This window comes from Acomys russatus, chromosome 12 (assembly GCF_903995435.1).
Source record: "Acomys russatus chromosome 12, mAcoRus1.1, whole genome shotgun sequence".
NCBI lineage: Eukaryota > Metazoa > Chordata > Mammalia > Rodentia > Muridae > Acomys > Acomys russatus.
The window spans coordinates 56,186,472-56,209,407 of NC_067148.1; the positions used below are offsets into that span (position 1 = coordinate 56,186,472).

The 22,936-nt window shown below is 46.7% G+C and overlaps 1 protein-coding gene across 1 annotated transcript in view; it reads right to left on the reverse strand.

The window, feature by feature from the left end:
• Positions 1-12,060: 12,060 nt before the first annotated feature.
• Arhgap28 (Rho GTPase activating protein 28) overlaps positions 12,061-22,936 on the reverse strand; it is a 154,221-nt gene continuing 143,345 nt past the window's right edge. Inside the window, exons 16-18 of the mRNA XM_051154464.1 lie at positions 20,474-20,598; positions 15,667-15,731; positions 12,061-12,309 (exon numbers count right to left, since the gene is read on the reverse strand). Of these exons, the coding sequence (XP_051010421.1) occupies positions 12,227-12,309; positions 15,667-15,731; positions 20,474-20,598 (273 nt within the window). The 3' untranslated portion in view covers positions 12,061-12,226. The remainder of the gene's footprint in view (positions 12,310-15,666; positions 15,732-20,473; positions 20,599-22,936) is intronic.

Genomic DNA, 22,936 nt, shown 5'->3' on the forward strand with positions numbered 1-22,936 from the left:
TCACTGTGCAGACAGAGACTAAAGCACTCAGGGGCTGGAGAGATGGCTCAGAGGTTAAGAGTACTGGCTGCTCTTCCAGAGGACCCAGGTTCAATTCCCAGTAGCTCACCAGGGGGGTCCAGGGGGTTCTGATGCCCTCTTCTGGCCACTCTGGACACCAGGCAAGAATTTGCACACACATATTGGGGGCAGAACCCTTGCTCTTAATGTTTCCAACATAGACAAAACTCCCCAAATAAGAATGGAGGCAAATTGGGAGAGTTCAACAATTTACCTCTTCAAACAGGACTTCTCAAATTAAAGGTTTAGTTTGCTTGTTTGGTTTTAGTTTCCTATCCACTGTAGACTGATACTTTTGTAAAAGACTCTAAAAAAAGTAGGCCTGCTTATCTGGAACTTTTTTCGTCCCCAGTAACAAAGCAGGTGGGGACTTTGAGCCTAGAGCAGGCCACAGCTGACCACTCTAATGAAGTGCAAATGGAACAGTTAGTGTTAAGAGTTAATAACACAGCATATTTTAAGCCAGGGGTGGCAGTGCAGAGACAGTGAAGTCTCTTTCCTTGCTGTGTCTTGGTAGATTCCCCCCCCCCCAGCCCCTTGTTAATGTAGCCTCAAGTCCTTCAAATGAGGTGAGTAGTCAGTGTAAGCGTGCGATGATGTAATGTAACCATTTGATGATACAATGCAACCATTTGATGATACAATGTAACCACTTGAGGTCACAATGTAGCCACTTGAGGTTACAATGTAGCTATTTGACAAATACACTGTAGCTTTGCAGACGCCCTCCCCTCCTAGACACTGACAGGTGCTTTGGACTGTTCTCACATGGGACCTGAGTTAACAGCAAAGAGTATAGATATTAAGGTATTGGCACCACGCACACCTTTACTCCCTGACATGTAAAAAGAACTTTTATTCTCTTGTTTCAGTTATTGTTTCAGAGTCTTATGGTCTTCGTTTGCTAGCTTAGGCCTAGTCCTGGAAGCTTCTAGCCTCCTTAAAATCTAACCTAGGCCTAGAATGTTTTTAGCCTCTGAGACTTACTGCTTAGTAAACTGACCCTTTCTTGTTCTCTCTGAGCTCTGGGCTGCCTGGTTCAACTCAGCTGATCTGGCTTAAACTCCTCTCCCAGCTGATTTATTTAACCTGGCTTCTCTCTCGGCTTGGAATTGCTCTGTTTGGCTTCTAACTAATTCAGCAATCTGCTCTAATCTTCTGGCTTCTTATCCTCTGGCTCGGTCCATTTTCACCTGAGTTCTCTGTCTGTCTGTCTGTCTGTCTCCCCTCCCCTCTCTGCAACCCATCGCTCTATTACTGTCCAGGTAAAATCTGCCTCCTCTCTCCGTAAAACTGCCTCTTAGGTAGCTTCCCTTTCCTCTCCTCCTGAGAGTTGCGCTTATCTTATTCTGCCAAATCTTTTCTGCCGCTCATTTAAACATCACTTTCAAACATGGGTGCTTCTTTCTACAAACTAACTTTACCTTCATTTGGAATTAAAAGCATGTACACCATGCCTGGACCTCAACTTTTCTTTACCTGATACTTGTTCTATACCAGGCTGGCCTTGAACTCAAATCCGCTTGCCCCTGTCTCCTGGCCTGAAGGTGTGCTTGTCTGTACTCCAGCTGATTCGCACAGACCTAGAAGGTCTTTGGGTGTGATCTCTTGCCAGAACAGCCATGTTCTGAATTTACTTTGCATTGCTTTCTTCCTGTCTCCTGCCTGTGATCAGGCCAGATGCAGGCTCTTGCTGTAGACTTCTCCCCAACCGTAAGGAGTTTGAGAGCATTCCTCCTTCACCACATAGGCTCTGATTTGCTTCAGATACTGCAGGCAGTCTGTCTGCAGTACTGGAGCCTGGAATCCTCTCGGAGCCCCACATGCTATTGTCGCTGTCTGTTCATGGCCTTAGTAATTGTTCTAATAAAGTCCTTAGTGCCTAGTAATTCTCAGTGCCCCTGTGACCCACCTCCCCTCCCAGCCAACACCCAGCAACCCGCAGAGACCTGCAGGTGGTGAGCACACAAGCTAAGTCTGTGACCTCAGCCCATGTTTGGGACTTAAAGTTCCTAGGCCAAAAGGAGTAATTAACGTTATTTCCTAGTGGGTCCAGTAAGGCAGTGATGAGGTCTGTAAGGCCTCTATGTACTGAAATTACCACCACCACCACCACACACCAGAAACAATATGTTGAGCACCACAGGATTGCTCTAGAAGACTCACCTTTTGTCTAGTACAATCAGGGATTGTTGTGGTAGATGCTCACCAGGCCTTTGGTGGAAATCCATTTTCTTCATATTCCACAGACCAGTGTGGAAGTTTGTGGCAGAGCCTGTTTTCAGTACACAGAGGTCAGGTTATGTTTGGTTGCTGGTCTTCCTTTGCATGCGGATTTGACTGATGTCATGTTACGGTCTTTGGTAGAGGTTATGACAGTTTACATAGGCCCGGTGATGAATTCGTAAAGCAGACACCGGCAGAAAGCTTTTGGGTGGAGGTGAGCGGGTTTGCAGACGTTCTCCAGGAGGGCTGAAATGCTTATCTTTTGTCGGCGTTCACAAAGGAAGAGCACCTGTGAGGTTGGCACTGCCTCCATCAGGTGGTCTGTGGGCACATCTGCCAGGCATTTTCTTGATTAGCGATTGATGTGAGAGGGCCCTCAGCTCACTGTCATCCCTGAGGAGGAAAGCAGGCTGAGCAATCATGGAAAACAAGGCTGTAAACAGTGCCCCTCCGTGGTTTCAACCCCTCCGTGGTCTCAGCTGCAGTTCTTGCCTTTAGTTCCTGCCCTGTTTGAGTGCCCTGGCTTCTGTTGATGGTGGCTTGTAACTTGTGGGCCAAACACATCCTTTCTTCCTTAGGTTTTTTGTTTTGTTTTGGTTTGTTTGGTCATGGTGTTTATCACAGCAGATTGCACACATGGACTCAGTTTGCTCAGGTAATCAATTTTTTTGTTTTGTCTTGTTTAAAGAAAGCCTTGTTCGTTGGGCATGCTTCTCATCATAAGCCCTGACCTCTGCTTCTGGCAAGTGCATTTCTGTTGCGGAGTCCTCAGTGGGCAGGGCATAGGAGGAGAGAGAAGCTCCCGGGGTCGTAGCTCATCAGAACGTTTGTTTCCTGATGTGTCTGTTCCCACAACTTGAGGATGTGTCTAGTTGGAGAGAGAACTAAATTATAAGACGGTTGCGAAGTTGCTTTCTCCCGCGGGCAGCTCTTGGGGGTTGCAGGTTCTATCCCTAGCAGGTAGACTAGTTTCTCTTCTCTGAGAGACTGCTGGTGTTTGTACTGACAGTCACTATGTAAGGGTGAGCGTTCCCTGGCTGGTCCTTCCCTTGAGTGGCTCTTCATCACTGGATGCGGCACCGTGTGCATCTCTGCCCCTCGCTTTGTTATAGTATAGGTGAGGAAGCTGGTGGCACAGTGTTTTCAAGACAAAACACCACAATCACATTGGTCTTAGATAAGGGTTGGAGTAACCTTGCAACATCTATTTCAGAACATAATTTCAGTATGACATGACATATTTTTTTTTTTTTTGAGACAGGGTTTCTCTGTGTAGCCTTGGCTATCCTGGACTCACTTTGTAGACCAGGCTGGCCTCGAACTCACAACCATCTGCCAGCCTCTGCCTTCCATGCCTGGCGACATGACATTTTTTATTTACACTTTTTCCAGTTATTTTTTATGTTTGGATAAATGATCATTTTGGTTGGTACATCGGGATCATGGTCAAGGATGTGGATAATCCCAGATATATTACCAAGGTAAATATGCTGGGCTCCAGGCGAAGGTTGAGAAGTTTATAAAATGATATGAAATTGAGTCAGGATAAGATGGCATTGCCTTGGTCACCTTAGCTTTCCCAATTTCCCATTGCTAGTTGTAGAGCTCTGCAAACCTGGGCACTTTGAGTTTTGGGACTCCAGGCCTGTCCTTGGTCAGCTGATTTCCCTGGGTCCAGGACTTCCACAAGCCTGGTTTGTTTGTTTGTTTTCTGAACTGGTGGTCTCTGCACCCTTGCCCTGTCCTGGGCATAGAGTGGGCATACACTGCAGGGAGGAAGTGCGGAAAATGCTGCTGCCGCTGCCACTTGCTGGATCTGAGTCTCTGCCAGGTGGGCTCAGGGAAAGGCCTTAGAGGCCCTTCCCTGGCTCCTCAGTCTCACGTATTGGAGGAAGATCTGGAGAATCTTGTACTCTTGGTCCAGTCCACTGGAGAATTCTTACTGCCAAAAGCCCAACTGCTCATGCTCGCTTTACCTGACCCATTCGCTGTCGAAGCAACAGGCTCTGCTGCCCTCTGGTGACAGTTTCTGGGAATCACATCATCATTAAAACTATGTCTAAAGGACTCAATCGCAATTGCATAGAAAACAGAGAAAGCTGATCTCAGAATCCTAGAACTGGGTTGTGGCTACTGATGGGCCTGGAAAACGGGGGGAAAGGAGTGATGGGGTTGGTCTATAGGTTACTAAGTTAGGCTTAGGAGGAATTAAGTTAATGATGCATATTTCAAAATAGCTAGAATTGAGCTTGAATGTCCTTAACCCAAAGACATTCATGTTTATTATGATAAACACGTTATTCTTGTCTGATCATCATACAAAGTACATGTATGTGAATGTACATGAATCTAAACACCCTGCGTCAACTGGGAATGAAATTAGAGGAGCAGTTCAAGATGAGTCCAGCACACCCCCGTTCTCTCTTGGGTATAGCTGAGCTGGCAGGTCTTACCCCAGACTTACAGCGGGAGGTGGGTGATGGGGTTTTCCAGGGTATTCCAAGGCTTGGCTTGCACTAAAAACACAAAGCAGCTATAATGGAAGGTGGTTTCTCTGTGATGGGAATGGATTTTGGCATAGAGATATAAAAATAGCTCCAAACATGAGAAATATGGGGCCTTTTAAAGGGAACAAGTCGGCCAAGCTGTCTGAAACCTACATGAGATGCTGACTTGATTATTAAATACTATCTCATGCTATAGGTGACAGATTGTGACTAAGTTAAACAGTAAACTGCATTGCATATACGGACCATGTTATTCACTCTTCTGTCCCTGGATACCCAGGCTGGTTCTGATCGAGCTATTATGAGTCATGAGGGGATAAACATGGCTGGGCAGGCATCTCCACAGCAATGTGACTGTGATTCTTGAGGCATACACCCAGAAGTGGAATGGGTGGTCACATGGGAACTGACTTCCGGAGTGCTGGGCTAATTGACGTTTACACCCAAACCGCACACAGGCATCTCCCTACCCCCACCCTCTACTTCCCCCACCCCCCCTCCCGGCTGCATCCTCAGCAGCATCTTTTGCTTTCTTTGCACTAGCTGCTCCGACCCCGGTGTGAGGAGGAGTCATCTGAATTCGGTGTGTATTTGCATTTTCCCAGTGGTTACAGCTACTGAGCACTTTGTGGTGGATCGGCTGCAGTGGTTTGAGTGAGAAGGGCAATCCTGGGCTCACATGCTTGGAGATGTGGTCTCCAGTTGGTAGAGCTGTAGGGAGAGGATTAGACAGTGCAGCCTTCTGGGAGGAGTTGAATCACAGGGTGGGTGGGGGATACTTGAGATTTCAAGATTCCTGCCATTCCCAGTGCTCTGCCTCCCATTGGTGGTTTGGCATCATGCAAACTCTCAGGCACTCCTGCCACCGTGCCTTTGCTCTGAGCCTCTGGACCCACACAGCCCAATTAACACTTTCTTTGATAAGCCACGCCTTATTGCAATAGACACGCAACTAGTACAGTGGCAATATATATACTTCAGCAACGTGTCTGCTCACTTCCTTCACCATTTCACTCAAGGAAATGCCTGCTTGTTGACCTTTCGAATTCTTTTCCATATTATAGACTAATCCTGTCAGGAGACTACACCGCAAAGATTTTCTGCCACTCTGGAGACCGTCTCTTCAGTCCCAGACTGCTCTGCATTGTGGGGACAGTTTGATTTGATGCCGTCCCACTTAGCCATACCTGATTTCCTGGGCTACTGGAATTCTCCTAAAAAACTACCTGTCTGTCTATATTTGAAGATCTCCCTGTTTGCCTCCAGCATTTTCACAGTTTCATGCTATACACTAAGGTCTTTAGTTGATTTTTTTAAAAACAGGATGAGACATACACACACAGCTTCATTTCTTTACAGGTGGACATCCAATTTTCTCCATACTCTTTGTTGGAGAAGCTATCTTTTCTCCAAGAAACATTTTTGTCACCTTTGTTGAAATTCAGGCAGCTATTACTGTGTGGGTTTATTTCTGTGTCTTCTATTGCATCCCACAGCCCAATGCATTTGTTTTTGTGCTAGTACCATTAAAAAAAAAACAACTTGGGTTCTATATTATGGTTTGAAATTGAGTTTTATGATACTGTCCACCTTGCTCTTTCTGTACAAGATTGCTCTGGCTATTTGAAAACTTTTTGTTTCCACTAGAATTTTAGAATTGTTTTTCTATTTTTGTGGAAAATGTCACTGGAATCTTTATGAGTGTGCCATGATTCTGCGCTGCTGTTCATGAAATCTGTGAATCTTTGCATATGTTAAAGTCTTAATCGCATGTAAAAATTAGTTTGTCTTTTACAATTTATTAAATTTATTCAGGTGTGTGTGTGTTGCTGTTGGTGTGTATATATGTGTGTGCATGTGTGCAGTGCTTGCTCTTGTGGGGGTCAGAGGACAGCTTGTCCCCTCCCTCCACCACATGGGTCCTGAAAATCGACTCAGCCTTGGGAGCAAGCACCTTTATCTACCGACCAATCTTGGGAGCCAAATTGCTGAATTCTTTATGCTTCTGGAATACAAGTCCTTTGTCAAGTAAGATTCCCACGTATATCTCCCCTCAATCTGTGGTGTGTTCTTTTGACTTCTTAATACCCTCTTTGATGAGCAGCTGTTGACAATGCTGTTCATGTCTATTTTGAATCTGTGTTTCTCATACTGTGTACTGTGTATTCCTACAGAACCTTCCTTAAGGAGAAAAAACTACTCTGTGTATGTGTTTGTGATTTTGAGATGGCTTTGCTGTGGAGTCTCGGGCTCAGCTGTTACCTTGGATCCTCCTGCTTTAGCTCCTGAGGGCTAAAGCCCTCAGATATGTCTTTCTATCCTAGCTCTTCTCCCTGGTGCTCACTGAAAGCCTCAGGGCTGGCAGGGTTAGTAACTCCTGCACAAGTTCTGGCCCACAGTGTCAAGTGGTCCAGCTTTGCTTCTGTTGTTCCTTTTTTTATTAATCCATGTTGATACCTAGTTGTTACAATGTTTTGGTTGCATTAGGACCCATGAAGTGGCACCCTCCCTACCTGTTACCCCAACATGCTTTATTTTTCAGGAAATTATCTTGGAAGTTAAAGTTTTATAGTAGGCAATGAATTGATTCATTCAAGGTCTTTTTGTTCTTATTTGTTAAGATTACATATTCTAGATCTTTTGCAGTAATACATACATTTTTTAGTTTGCCAATTTCTATCAAGAATCATGCTGATGCTACAATTTATAGATGTCTTTGTGAGGAATTGATGTCACTTATCTTTTGTTCCCAATTGTGGTACAGTCTACATGTATTTATATTTTAATTTCTATAGAAACAGCTTTGATATATGTTATGTTAAAACTATTCAAAAGTATTTTACTGTTTGATGCTATAGTAAAAAGGAAGTCTTAAGTTTACAATCTGTTTGCTGAAAATATAAAAATTAGTTAATTTTATATAATGATTAATATGCCATGACTTCATTAAATCATTAGAATAAAGATGCATAAGCATTTCCTTTTTCAACAATATAATCAAGTAAGTTGCAAAAACCAGGGCTTCACTTGTGCTAGGCAGGAAGGTGTGTGTGTTTCTACTGATACCTACACTGTCAGTTTCCTAACTTTTTCCCCCTTGACTTCAAGTGCGTATATGTACATGTGCACGTGTGTGTAGTGCTATTTGGTGTGTAAATGTGCATGTGTGTGTGGTGCTGTTTGGTGTATACATGTTCATGTGTGTGCAGTGCTGACTGGTGTGACTCTGTGCATGTGTGTGTGGTGCTGGTTGGTGTGTATAAGTGCATGTGTGTGTTGCTATCTGGTGTGCATATGCATGTGTGTGGTGCTGACTGGTATGTATATGTGCATGTGTGTGTGTTGCTGCCTGGTGTGACTATGTGCATGTGTGTGTTGCTGTCTGGTGTGTATATGTGCACGTGTGTGTGTTGCTGCCTGGTGTGTATATGTGCATGTGTGTGTGTTGCTGCCTGGTGTGTATATGTGCACGTGTGTGTGTTGCTGCCTGGTGTGTATATGTGCACGTGTGTGTGTTGCTGCCTGGTGTGTATATGTGCACGTGTGTGTGTTGCTGCCTGGTGTGTATATGTGCATGTGTGTGTTGCTGCCTGGTGTGTATATGTGCATGTGTGTGTGTTGCTGCCTGGTGTGTATATGTGCATGTGCGTGTGTTGCTGCCTGGTGTGCATATGTGCATGTGTGTGTGTTGCTGCCTGGTGTGTATATGTGCATGTGTGTGTTGCTGCCTGGTGTGTTTAAGTGCATGTGTGGGTGTTGCTGTCTGGTGTGTATATGTGCGTGTGTGTGTGTTGCTGTGCAGCTTTCAATGTGGCTGCTGGGGACACAGACTCAGGTCCACACGCGTGCACAGCAAGGACTCTCCTCTCTGAGCCCCAGCTCTCCTACTCTGTGCTTTTATTGCTTTTGTATTTTGCATAGGATATGCAGTAAGAGGTTACATTTTTAAAAAGAAACACTTACTGAACTTTGTCAAAATATTTTCTCTACTCATGGAAAATTTCACAAATACGTAGAAGATACCTTTATTATATATAATTAAAATCCTGCCTAGGCAAGAAAACTAACTAAAGCAAAGTTACGAAGTAGTCAGTTTTACCCCGTTACTGCCCACCTGATCATCCATCACTTCTGCGATGCCGAGGAGCTTCTGTGATGCCCACTGTCTCCACAGTGACTGGGCTCGGCTCAGATGCAAGCCTTTCGTGTTTAAAACTCCCATTCTTCTCCCAGCACCACTGCGCACTCAGATGTAAGAAGTTCTGTAATTGTAACTTTAGTTCTTGCCATGACTGTATCCTATGAGAGCTGATGGAACAAAAGACTCAATATTCTAACCTTTCGGAAAAAACACACAATATTGGCATTTCCACTGACATAAGATTTTTTTTTCCTAACTAAAATTCAAAGTTTTAGAAGATAGGATATGCTTGAAAGATGATATTTTCAAACAAGATGAGAGTGTATAAAACAGTAACATATTTGAAAGAAACACTTTAATCCCATGTCATATTACTTTTTATTAGGTGACATATTTATGGAAAATAGTTGAAAATGCCTGTCAAGGGGAGTATTAAAATCCCTAATGTACAGTCTTTTCAGGCAAGTCAGACACACACATGAAAAAGATTTAAAACACACTTGCTAGACAGACATTTCATCTCCTGACTTTCCCGTCGAATGAAATTCACGGACAGCGGTGGGAAGTGCAGTGGGCAGGAAAAGATGAACACCCATTCCAGACAACCTGTGTCCCCGTGTGGTTAGAACCATGAGACCATCACTAAAGGACATACAAAGATCCCCTCAGAGCACACCACAGGGCACACCTCCAGGGTATTTTTGTTCTAATGCTTTTGCTAAAACTAATTTACATCACGAGCGGCATATTATCAGCACACACACTTAGAGCTAACTGCAGGGACTTAAGAAAGGCCCAGGGGCAGTTAAACAAACAAACAAACAAAATGTTAAAGTCCATTTGATTTGTTCCCCCAAGAGAGGCTGGTGAGGTAGTTTATACTGCACATCCCAGCTGAACTGCATAACAAAGGCCTCCTGGGAAGAATGGTGGGAAGGAAATAAGGCAGTTGTAGGAGTCTCCCTGGACGTGTGTCCCACAAGGCGTTTCCTTTAAGACTTTCTAAAATGATGCTGTTTTCCTACTTGTGTGTCAGGAGCACTTGCTGGGGAAAGGCGAGGTGCCAGCCGGAAACCCCTTTCCTAGCCTTGCATCTGGCCTCTTCTCCTCTGTTGGCAAACACTCCATTGTAACAGGCTGGCTACCCAACTTTTGAAAACCAACTCCCAATAAGGCCAAAGTCTTTTCAACACTCATGTGACAGGCATTTTAAATTTACCTGGGAGGTTTATTTTTTCAGAATAAAATCAATAAATGAAAACTCCTTAACCACCCAAGCGTTAGTTTGCATGTCCACTAAAACTTCTCTAGCCAATTGACCCTGTGACCCAGAACAAAAGGTTATAGCCAACACTGATCTGGTATTGACATTGCCCTGCATATGATAAAGTTATTTGAAAGTTGTCATGTTCCTGAATAAACCAAAATGATTGTTCTCAAGTTGCTGCTAAGACTGCATGTGAAGCAAAAGTGGGTACAAAATGCAGCCTTGCTGTGCGCTACATGCCATGTCCTAGCTGCCTATTTAAGACTGGCGACTAACACTACTGCATAGATTCTAACATATTTTCAGCCAAATGAAATGCAACGTCTAGAAAAGAGCACACTTTTTATATAAATACAACAGAATTGGATGATTCTAATGCAAAGAAACAGAGGAACATCTCCTAGCATTTACAGAACCACAATGCTCTACAGGGATGGCTTCCCGGCATGGCCAGGTCCTGCTGGTGACATCCGGGAATCCCGCAGCTCTACCAAGTGACAGGCGTGCTCAGTCCTTGCACTGCAAAGCACTAATGTACTTTCTGAGCACACTCGTAGGCCCGTTGGGCACCCTAGAAGCCAGGGAGACGCTGGGACACACGCACACTCAGCAGTTCCTATCGGCTTCTAGTAGGTTTTCAGAGAAAGGAAATAGAATTCATAAATAGGTCAAACAAAACTGGTTCTTGTGTTTCTAGGAAAGCATAACAAACTCCTGAAGGTTGGAAATAAAGCCATCTTCCCATTGAGTTTGAAGAGTGCTCCGCTTCTACAACAAGATGCTGACTTCTGGGGTGAAGACTGTTGTGTTTCGGTGTCAGGAGACCTCTTCTGTGTATGCACTTACACGTGTACCCACGGCACATCTGGGCACGGAAATGGTTCTTCTGCATTTTTTATTTGACTTTGCTTGAATTGACATCGATAGTCACTTGGGTCTTAAACGCTGGGACAGCTGCAAGTCTGTCCAACTTTCAGACTGCGCAGCCCAGTATGAGCACATGTCTGGGGCAAATGAGGGCTCCAGCTGCAGCCTCTGAGATGAGAGGAAGAGCTGTCCTGTCCCTCGGCACATTTTAGATTTGATCCTATTAGAAACACGAGGACTGTATGTCCCCCACTCAGATCTAGATGATGGTTGTACAAGATGGTGACAGTAAGGTCAGCTGACAGTAAGGTCTCTAGCCCAGTGCCGATCCACAGCGCTGAGCCATGCCTCTGGCTAGCAATCAAAAAGCAAAACTAATGCCTGCAACTTATAAATCCTAGGCCTAATGGCATTTTCCAGCACTTATGGGTAAATCCATTTCTGAATTTTTGTTTTGGGTTGGGGCTATGGAAGTAACTAACTATAGTCCTGAAATGTTAAAAAAACAAACAAACAAACAAAAAACCCATATTTGTTCTGTAAAGGAAATCCATGTTGACACATGAAAGGCAATTTATTCACTGAGCACCATAACTGTGAGGAGAAAGAAAGGACACCATGGCTACAGAGGACGCTCCAGGAGGAAGCACAAGCCGCCTATTGGCAGACTGGGATTTGCAATGAGGCTTTGTGCTTGCTCGTGAGACGAGGAGTCATAAATAGCATCTCATCACTTGTGGCTGGGAAAGTTCCTTTGCACCAGGGTGGTAGCCAGTCCTCTTAGAGTGTGATGCACACGCCGACGTGCGCCACAGCTGGAGCAAAGCCAGGGCATAAACATTGTCTGCTTCACATCAGAAGTCTACCTGTTGCCAGGCACAGGGACGAGCCTACATAGCTTCACCGTGAGTAACGCTGGCTTTTCCTTCAGGTCACACCATCTCACCAAGGAAATGTGAGAAGGAAGTTCCGTTGGATGTGAACCGGCTCCTCCTCTGTAGGGCGTATTGCCAGAGCTGATGGCACCACCCCTCCCGGAGAACCAGGGTTCCAAGGGCAAATACCTCAGGGCAGTGTCTTCCCCCACACTAAAATGCAGGGTCTTCTTGGCATATGATACAAGGCAGGAGCCATCTCGGGCATATTTTAAAGACTTGGCTAAGGCTTAATGACCCATTCTGCGTGAGGATTTGCATGATACACGTCCAATATATATGCTTCGGGATCCAAGCAGTGTTGTCCTAAAAGAGAGGGAAGAAAAAAGCTCGAGCAAGGGAAGTGTGAGTTCTATCCCCAGAATCTACATAAGAAAGGAAGGAAGGAAGGAAGGAAGGAAGGAAGGAAGGAAGGAGCCAGGTGTGTTAGTGTGTTGGTGTGCCCTTGTAACCCAAGATAAAGCAGAGGATCTAGACCAAATAAGCAAGAAATATAAAATATTAAAAAACCCAGGAAAGGAACAATCAGGAAATGTGACATCATGAAAACAAAAACAAAAACAAAACAAAACAACAACAACAACAAAACCCCAAACCTTTGGATTATAAGCAGAGAGGAATGAGTATAGCAGAGACTATGGAAAGAAACAGGAAGCAATAATTATTAAGACATAAAATAGCATTGGGATGCAAACAGCAACACCAAAAATCAACACACCATTGACGACCGGAAAAAATGACCACCACGGCACGATAACCCGCAGCGGCACACACGTCTTGGCAATGACCAACAGCTCTCTAACGGGACTTAGGACTTGTCCAGTAAGTGGCAGGTCACTCTTGGAACTGGGAACGTCGGCAAGTTCTGAGAGCTAATTAAGTCACTGGGCATGGAGGAGAAGCTACAACTACCATTTTATTGAACCAGCGCAATCGAGAACTTCACTCAATATCTGCCCTTATGCCCACAGGTAAATGTAGTCCTGACCCTTCACCATGGGAACTTCTGTTAGTAATCAGGCAACAATGCAGTCACCCCTGAAGGTCCTGATGATAGTGGAGAAACAGGTTACATGTCACTACCCTCCGCTAGCAGGATTCAAGCCCCCTAAGCCACGTGTGCACCTTCTGCGCATGCGTATGTACTTCCTGCGCATGCGCTACATAGCTTATAACAGGAATTCCTCCCATTTCTCTCTCTCTTCACGTGTGTCTCCAGAGACAGTCTCTGTATTCTCTTATAAACCTCTTAAGTGGATCTGTTGCGTGGTGTGATTCCATCCCTCTGTACATCTCACCGTTCACCTCTAACAACTTCTCTTTGCAACAGCCGGAGACCATTACAGAAAACCACAACCAATCAAAATGCAGAGCTGTGGGAGCCCAGCCCTAGTGAAGACAGCTACAGAAACACTCTTACACCTAATGCTCGGGGAACATCGTAGAAGGGAGGGAAGAAGGGTTGTTATGAGCCAGGGGGTCACGGAGTGCGCTGTGAAATTGTGTCTCCTGCTAATGTCGGAAGTTACAGCCATAAAGTCTCACCGTCATGACTGCATAGACAGGAGCTGAAGAAAGACAACAGAACAGGTCTGCGAAGGTCACGGGGAAAGAGCACAGGCCTCCACCTACACAAGTACAGCCAAGCCAGGAAGGCTGAGAAGGATTGAAGTGGGCTTCCCCGCGGAGGAGCTGTCATTGGATAACCAACTCCGAATGTGCAGCCATGAAAATATACATACAAATATATAAAATACACATGCATTATGCAGACTGGGTAGGTTATATTTAGGTATATATCTGTATATGCATATATCATGAAGCAATACTTATCGAGAAAAAGTGGCCACAGATCTTTAAACTTGAAAGAGTGAGGAGAGGTCTTATGGATGGGTTTGGAGGGAGGAAAGGGAAGGGAAAAGTGATGTAATTATAATCTCACAAGTGGAAATGAACTTTTAAAAAGATTAAAAAAAAAAAATGGACACTTCGTTGCTTTCTATCAAAGTAACAGGCAGTATTCCAGCCTCAAAGACTTCTCCTGTGGGTGCTTAGTCCAACTATGCAATAGAAAGTAAGTCTTGGCAAGGAATATTAGGAAAAAACAAAGCTGGAGGGTACATGATCCAGCACAACACCACTGACAGGATGGCAGGTTGGCAAAGGCACGGAGAGGCAGGCAGGAGATGAGGGTGGCTGGGGCGAGAGCATCCTAGAAGTCAGCCAGTGCGAAATGCCAGGCAGTGTACCAGGTGACTGGACCCACGGTGCGGAGTCCAGAGGACAGACCAGCATGGGGACCATTAGCAAGCAGGTGGGTTTAAAGCAACGAGGGAATTGCGTTCACCTAGGAAGCTGTGTGTTCTCATCCAAACTCCCAAAGACTACACCCACAACAGCGGAGAAGTGACAGAGACTCGGAGGAGCAGGAGGAAACCCCCCTCCTCAGCAGCAGATGGGGACCCTCAAGTCAGGCAGTTGCTTAGAAGGTGGTGCCTGCGTTTTTGGTGTGAGCTCTCTGGTGTCCTGGATGAGAGGGTGGTTTTGGTGAGGAGTTGAGGATGCGTGCTTTCAAGAGAGAAGAAACTGGAAGGAGGAAATGTACAGGAGACAGGACTGAAGAAGGTGTGTTGTGAAGCGGAGCCAAGTGGAGCAAAGAAATGGGGGCGGATTGAAGGTGGCAGCAGAGTTTTCTAAAGAGGAAAGAAATCAGAAATCGCTTTTTTTTGTACTTGAGACACAGGGTCACCATATTTTCCAGGGTGTTCTGAAATTCATGATCCTCCAGGGCTCTAAGCTCCCCGTGTGCCGAGATCGCTAGCATAGCAGTACACCGCAGGTACAGGTGGCACCACTGGCATGGCTGCCTGCCTAAACGTCTCCCTGTCCCTGGCCACAGTTCTTGTCATTTAAAAGAATTCAAGTTTTGTTTCTGTGTTCTGTGAGAACTGAACGCACTCCCTCCTCAGCCGGTGTCACAGTCCCAAGGTTCCTCAGTGCTTTGAGAACTATTTTAGATGGGATTGATGCTGATGGGAGGGAAAAGGTTATGGTGCAGGGGTAAACTGAGGCACAGGTAGAGCACGGCCCTGATTGGGCAGGAAAGGAAATCCCCGAGGAGAACAGAGAGGCACTGGCCACAAATAAAAGAGAATGCAGAGAACCCATCAGCCACAGAGGACACGGACAAAGGCACACTCGCCTTTGGACCTATGCTCATCGGGGAAACAGAATGACCTGGGGCCGTGAGCGAGAACAGGGAGCCACGGTCAGCAAGTTCTCAGCTCTGTTGTTTTGTGAGTTCAGCAGGAAACAGCTTTGAACTTTAAGAGTCACATGAAAAAGGCCCCAAAGTTGTCACCTCGCTTCCATTTTGAGAATATTGGAGAAAAATCATGTGACTGCTTTTATGTGGAATTATGAAACCTGCAGACACCTGCTGATTTTTAAAATTTTAATCTAGAAAACTTGTAGAAAAGAATAAGAACAACAAGAAGCCACCCGCACGGTACGAGCAGCATGTCACGGGACGTGGGGGCAGAGGAAGCCACGCCCATGGCACGAGCAGCATGTCACGGGCCGGGGGCAGAGGAAGCCACGCCCATGGCACGAGCAGCATGTCACGGGACGTGGGGGTAGAGGTGGTGGAAGACACTTGCTTACCTATGTTCCCTCCAACTTCGTATAGCCTTTGGTTCTGCATCTTAATACATCCGGATGAACTGTGACTGAAAAGCAGAGAAGGCAACGGCTTTAGAGTTCTCTCAGGATCCACGGTGAATACCGACAAGCCATTCTGTCTCGACAAAATACACTCCACAAAGCTGAAGTCGTGACATCAGCAACAAGAACCTGAGGTTGCTCAGTGGCCATGGTAACAGAGAACAAACTCTAGCTAGGAATCCAGCACCTCAGGAGAAGGGTGGTGATGCCCATGTGGTGGCCTGTCTAACACTGCCCTGTCACTGGCCACAATTCTCTCCGCCCAAAAGAAGCCAGGTGTGCCTCTGCGTTTGCTGCCTCTGAATGCACTCCCTATTCAGCCTGTGTCACAGCTCCAGGCTTCCCTACTGCTTTAAAAGAAAAACAAACAAACAAACAAACAAACAAAAACACCTAAAGGGGATTTATTTCCAAGTCGGCCACATAATAAAAAGAAGACAGAGAAAGCAGTTGTCCAATCCAACTTTTCTATCCCAAGTTTAGAAGGCTGGGGCAAGAGGATTCAAAGGAAGGTGCCAGTCACGGAGACTCAGGGACAGTCTTCAGTCCTGCTGAGAAGGAAGCTCGCTGCTCTTCCCTTTCTATTACTTGTTCTTAGCAGCGTGGTCTTTCTCTGAGGTAACTATATATTTTACTATCATTTTTAGAAATAATGCATGTGGACCCTATGTACCCTTCGCACTTTCGCTAACAGCAACACCCTGAGGAGATGAGGTGCAACTTCATGGAGAGAGCGCTGACTGATTCAGCCGTGACATCCAGCACCGTTGCCCCAAGACACTCACTGCTGCCCTGTTCTGGCCATGCTTAACACCTTGTCCCTCACCCGATCCTGGCGATGTAAATGCCACCTCGTCTGTATAATTTCTTGATTTCCCAAGTGTGAACCAATTGGCAGAGCAGCGCAGAGGCTTTTGGTACTGGCTTTTTTCCCACTCGGCACCGATCCCTAGGGACCCTGGGAAGTCCTTCTCCATTTTCGTCCCTGCAGAGAGAGTTTCCTGGGATCTGGCACGGTTTAGTCACGTCCCCAGTGGAGGATTTCTGGGGTTTATTTGGCTTTGTTTAAACAAAGCTGCTCTGGGTTGTGTTGATGCCGTCTTCATGTCAGGGGGAAAAACGTCCGGGAGTATGGATACCAGGCCATGCTGTTACGTAGTTTTAAAACAAGCTGCAAGACGACTTTATAGACTGGCTGACTGACTGATTGAATATTGCCCACACAATATCGCTCTCTGTGTCTTTGCAGTACTTGGGGTTGCTGCATTGCTTTAGAAGCCTCACGGATGTGCCACGATGTGCCACTGTGATTGCCAATGTGGTTTCAATTTGCATTTCCTTCGTGGGTGATGCTGAAAGTCTTTCCATGTGGGCATTTTTCTTCATCTCTGTATCTTTGGTCAAATGCCATCTGTATGTTTCTGCTAGGACTGGGTTTGGGGTGCCTCACAAAGGTCCACAGTTTGGAGTGCCCCACAAAGGTCCCCATGTGGGAAGCATTTAAACCCCCATGGGTGGGTTATGTAGTGTTAGTGTTCAGACCATGGGACGCATGCCCTCAGAGGAGAGTGTGTGACCCCAGACACTTCCTCTTTCCCGTTCAAGGTCAGGAGGTGAGCAGTTTTGCTTCACCCCATGTTTCCATTGTGAGACAGCTGAGGTGACCAGAGCTTCTCAGGGAGGTAGGGCAGCATGGATCTACTGAGGTTGTCTTGGAGGCGTGAAGTCTATCTCTAGTCACCAGGCCTAGTTTATTTTCTATCACAAATAGTGCCTCTCTAAAATATCGTGTTTATTTGGGGAATGGATGCATGTGCCACGGGGCATGACCGGAAGTCAGAGGGCAGTCTGTGGTCTCTTTCTACTATGTGTGCCCTGGGAACCCAACTCAGGGCGGCAAGCTTGGCAGCAAACACCTTTAACCCACTAAGCAAGCTCACTGAGCCAGAGCATTTTCTTTCTACAAAAGGTCTAATTGAGGATTTTGTAACTTATTAAATAACTTAGGAATTTACCAGATGCCAACACCTTGCAATGAGATTTCAAGTTTTTGCATGGCCACCTATGCATGATAACTATGGTATTGTGTATGGCCACCTATATATGATAACTATGGTATTTTGTATGGCCACCTATGCATGATAACTATGGTATTTTGTATGGCCACCTATATATGATAACTATGGTATTTTGTATGGCCACCTATGTATGATAACTATGGTATTGTGTATGGCCATCTATGTATGATAACTATGGTATTTTGAGATGCCTGGGCCAGCAATAGAGTTACAATACTGCTCAGGCTCCTGGTAGCCTGTCTGTTCTCCTTTTCCTTTGTTTTTTCTTTTTGAAATGATTTATTAATTTTGTTTCACATGCATTGCTGTTTTGCCTGCATGTGTCTTTGTGAGGGTGTTGGAACTCCTGGAACTGGAGTTACAGACAGGTGTGAGCTGCTACGTGGTTGCTGGGAATTGAACCCGGGTCCTCTGGAAGAGCAGTCAGTGCTCTTAAGCACTGAGCCATCTCTCTAGCCTCTCCTTTTCCTTTCTAATACAAAATGTTGAGGATATTGCAAAAATTGTATTTATGTACATGAAACCTAGCAGTGTACATTTAACCCAGTTTAGTGGTGAGTTCTTTAGCCTTTGCCTTTTCCAGCTTGGCAATGCGAGCCACAGATTTAGGACCCAGGATGTTGCCTACCCAGTGGCGACAGATCTCATTCTATCTGTCGTTGTAATTGGTCCTGATAGCTTCCAGCAGCTTAGCCAGAGCACCCTGTCTTCCGAGCTAACCTGTGTGAAGGCAGCAGTGGTGTGAGTCTTCCTGTGGACCAGCTGCCCCAGGCTGGCCTTTCCCTTGATGATGCAACAGGAGACCCCATCTTGTGACACATGGCAGGCAGGAAGACCACCAGCTCAATGGGGTCTACGTCATGGGCAACCACCAGCAGCAGAGCCTTCTTGTTCTCGATCAAGATGGTGAACTGGTTCATAGCAGAAGGTAGTTTGAGCTGCTTATAGAGGATGTCGCTTTGCCGCTGTGGCCTGATGTGGCCATTGGATGAGGAGAATGAGATGTCTTTTGGCTGATGACCTGTCCAATGCTGAAGTTCTTAGTTCTTGGTTCAAAAAAGAGGATTCCCCACCTTTTTGATCAGCCATTTCTTCATGAGGTGGGGGCTGGGGCCACTTTCTTCCCCTTGGCCTTCTCTCTTTTGGGCATCTTGCTTGGCTGGACTTTAATGTATGTGTGTGTGTGTGTGTGTGTGTGTGCGCGCGCGCGCGTGCGCGTGCGCTCTTGCCTACACATAAAGTTCATGAATCACAAGTATACAACTTGAAGGATTTGCAAAATAAACATAACAGGTGACCAGGACTCAGTATTAATAACTGGCAGCCAATGGCATGCCTTCTCAGTCCCGATGCCTCCCACCCCTGGAGCCCTGACAACCAGCCTGACGTCTACCATCACAGCATCTACCATCACAGCGTCTGCCATCACAGCGTCTGCCATCACAGCGTCTGCCATTAAAACATCTACCATCACAGCGTCTGCCATCACAGCGTCTGCCATCACAGCGTCTACCATCACAGCCTGCCTCTGGCTTCCCCTGCTTCTGTCTCCATTGACGTAATTATAGCTTTACATATTGCTGTGAAAAATAATACAAATTCTTTGTGTCCATTTTCACTAATGATGGCATTTTTGCCAAAGTATAACACGGTGCCCCAATCAGGACACTAAAATCTACCTGCCATACACTGAACACGGTGACACTTGTGCTCACATTGCATTAAGTTCAACACACTGTCAGAGGCTTGCTAACCCCGCCCATCGCAGGCAAGTGTTCTAATGCCACAGGCATCCTTTACGCTGCTCCTCTATGGCCATGCCTCTCACCCCAGTCATAATCAGTAACTTAGCCCCACGTACGGCACCTGTCATTTCAAAACTATTGCGTGAATGCTATCATGCAGCGCACACTGTTGGAGGCAGGGCCCTAAATGCTTAAGGATATGCACAGCTCTCACTAGAAATAATCAAGCCACACCTACGTTCCCACTGGTAAATCTTGCCGCTTGCAAACTGTAGTGTCAGGTGTTTCTGTTCAAGCATACATTCCTATAGAGTCGGCTGACGTTCTTTTATGGTCACTTCTGGGGATACACGCTTCAGACACTCACGAGGATGGCTCACAGGTTTTAAATGGAGCAAAGAGGACGTCAAGCGTACATGATACTCCCGGAAATTTGGTCAAGCTATTGACAAAACTAACTGCCGTATTTTTTTATTTTAATGAAAGATAAAACTCATTGACCAAATAACATTATCACGAGAAGAACCACTCGGCCACAGGGAAGGCTTGCCTGTCTTCCAGTAAGCTGAGTTCAACTCCCAGCACCCACATTAGGTAGATTACAACTGCCTATAACTTAAGCTCCACGGATCCAACAGGGCCTCCGTGGGCACCTTCACACGTGGCACATACACAGGTGCATGAGAAAAATATAAAAATAAATCTCCATAAAAGAATCCCACAGGTACCAACTCCTTTAGAAACCGGCCTGGTGGTGAGAAAGCCACTGTCTAACCAGCCTCAAATTTTAACCCATGCAATCTACTGGTAACATCCCAGGTAACAGCTGCAATTGTTCAAATGCCACAGCTGTAGGTGGCGGCGTGGCGTGCCCACCTGGTGACAGGGCATCTGCGCTGGTAGCCTGCAGGCTGGTGCACTCACCTGTTCTCACACTGAAATTTCGCCAGGATGTCTTTGGCTTTGGTCTGACTGGTGAGCTGTATGGCCATCGAAACTTTGGACAGAAGTGGGGCGTGGACCCTTATGACGCCTTCCGGTACGTCAGACTGCCAGTGAGGAAAGATGGAAACATGGTCAAACTAGGGGGAAAGCCTATGACTCCACTGAGAGATGAAAACCAGGAGCGTTCAGAATGAGAGACACACATGCACACACACATACACACACACACACACACACACACACACACACACACACACACACACACCTCAACCAGGGTGGAACATGCCTTCACACTTTATCAGAGGATTAAAACTCTACCTGACCTGGGTCTCTACTCACTATAATCACTTAGGCCTCGCTCAAATGGTTTGGGACCATAGGGAAGAAAATGTGGATTCTGACAAACATCTAATGATAGTTACCACTATCTTTATTGAATAATATCCTAAAAAGCCTACTTTAAGACACACACACACACACACACACACACACACACACACACACACATACACATATACACACACACACACAATACACATGCATATGAACTGACACAATGTATACAGTCAGAACATTATGCTAACTGGTCTCTTGAAATAATACATAAAAGTTTTAACCTCTAGGACCTCAGAATATGACCCTATCTGGAACAGGCTCAAGTGTGGAGTAATTAGTAAAGGCTTAGTCCAGCCAAAAAGTATTACTCTGATAAGACCTGTGTCCTAAGGAGAGAAAAAGAGACGGAGGACACACAGTGAGGACACCACAGGAGGACAGTGGCGGAGGATACAGGACACACACAGTGAGGACACCACAGGAGGACAGTGGCAGAGGCTATAGGACACACAGTGAGGACACCACAGGAGGACAATGGTGGAGGCGACAGGACACACACAGTGAGGACACCACAGGAGGACAGTGGCGGAGGCTACAGGACACACAGTGAGGACACCACAGGAGAACAATGGTGGAGGCGACAGGACACACACAGTGAGGACACCACAGGAGGACAGTGGTGCAGGCTACAGCACACACACAGTGAGGACACCACAGGAGGACAGTGGTGCAGGCTACAGGACACACACAGTGAGGACACCACAGGAGGACAGTGGCAGAGGCTACAGGACACACAGTGAGGACACCACAGGAGAACAATGGTGGAGGTGACAGGACACACACAGTGAGGACACCACAGGAGGACAGTGGCGGAGGCGACAGGACACACAGTGAGGACACCACAGGAGGACAGTGGCAGAGACTACAGGACACACACAGTGAGGACACCACAGGAGGACAATGGTGGAGGCGACAGGACACACACAGTGAGGACACCACAGGAGGACAGTGGCAGAGGCTACAGGACACACATAGTGAGGACACCACAGGAGGACAGTGGCAGAGGCTACAGGACACACACAGTGAGGACACCACAGGAGGACAATGGTGGAGGCTACAGGACACACACAGTGAGGACACCACAGGAGGACAGTGGCAGAGGCTACAGGACACACAGTGAGGACACCACAGGAGAACAATGGTGGAGGTGACAGGACACACACAGTGAGGACACCACAGGAGGACAGTGGCGGAGGCGACAGGACACACAGTGAGGACACCACAGGAGGACAGTGGCAGAGACTACAGGACACACACAGTGAGGACACCACAGGAGGACAATGGTGGAGGCGACAGGACACACACAGTGAGGACACCACAGGAGGACAGTGGCGGAGGCGACAGGACACACATAGTGAGGACACCACAGGAGGACAGTGGCGGAGGCTACAGGACACACACAGTGAGGACACCACAGGAGGACAGTGGCGGCGGCTACAGGACACACACAGTGAGGACACCACAGGAGGACAGTGGCGGAGGCGACAGGACACACAGTGAGGACACCACAGGAGGACAGTGGCGGAGGCGACAGGACACACACAGTGAGGACACCACAGGAGAACAATGGTGGAGGTGACAGGACACACACAGTGAGGACACCACAGGAGGACAGTGGCGGAGGCTACAGGACACACAGTGAGGACACCACAGGAGAACAATGGTGGAGGCGACAGGACACACACAGTGAGGACACCACAGGAGGACAGTGGTGCAGGCTACAGCACACACACAGTGAGGACACCACAGGAGGACAGTGGTGCAGGCTACAGGACACACACAGTGAGGACACCACAGGAGGACAGTGGTGGAGGTGACAGGACACACAGTGAGGACACCACAGGAGAACAATAGTGGAGGTGACAGGACACACACAGTGAGGACACCACAGGAGGACAGTGGCGGAGGCGACAGGACACACAGTGAGGACACCACAGGAGGACAGTGGCAGAGACTACAGGACACACACAGTGAGGACACCACAGGAGGACAATGGTGGAGGCGACAGGACACACACAGTGAGGACACCACAGGAGGACAGTGGCA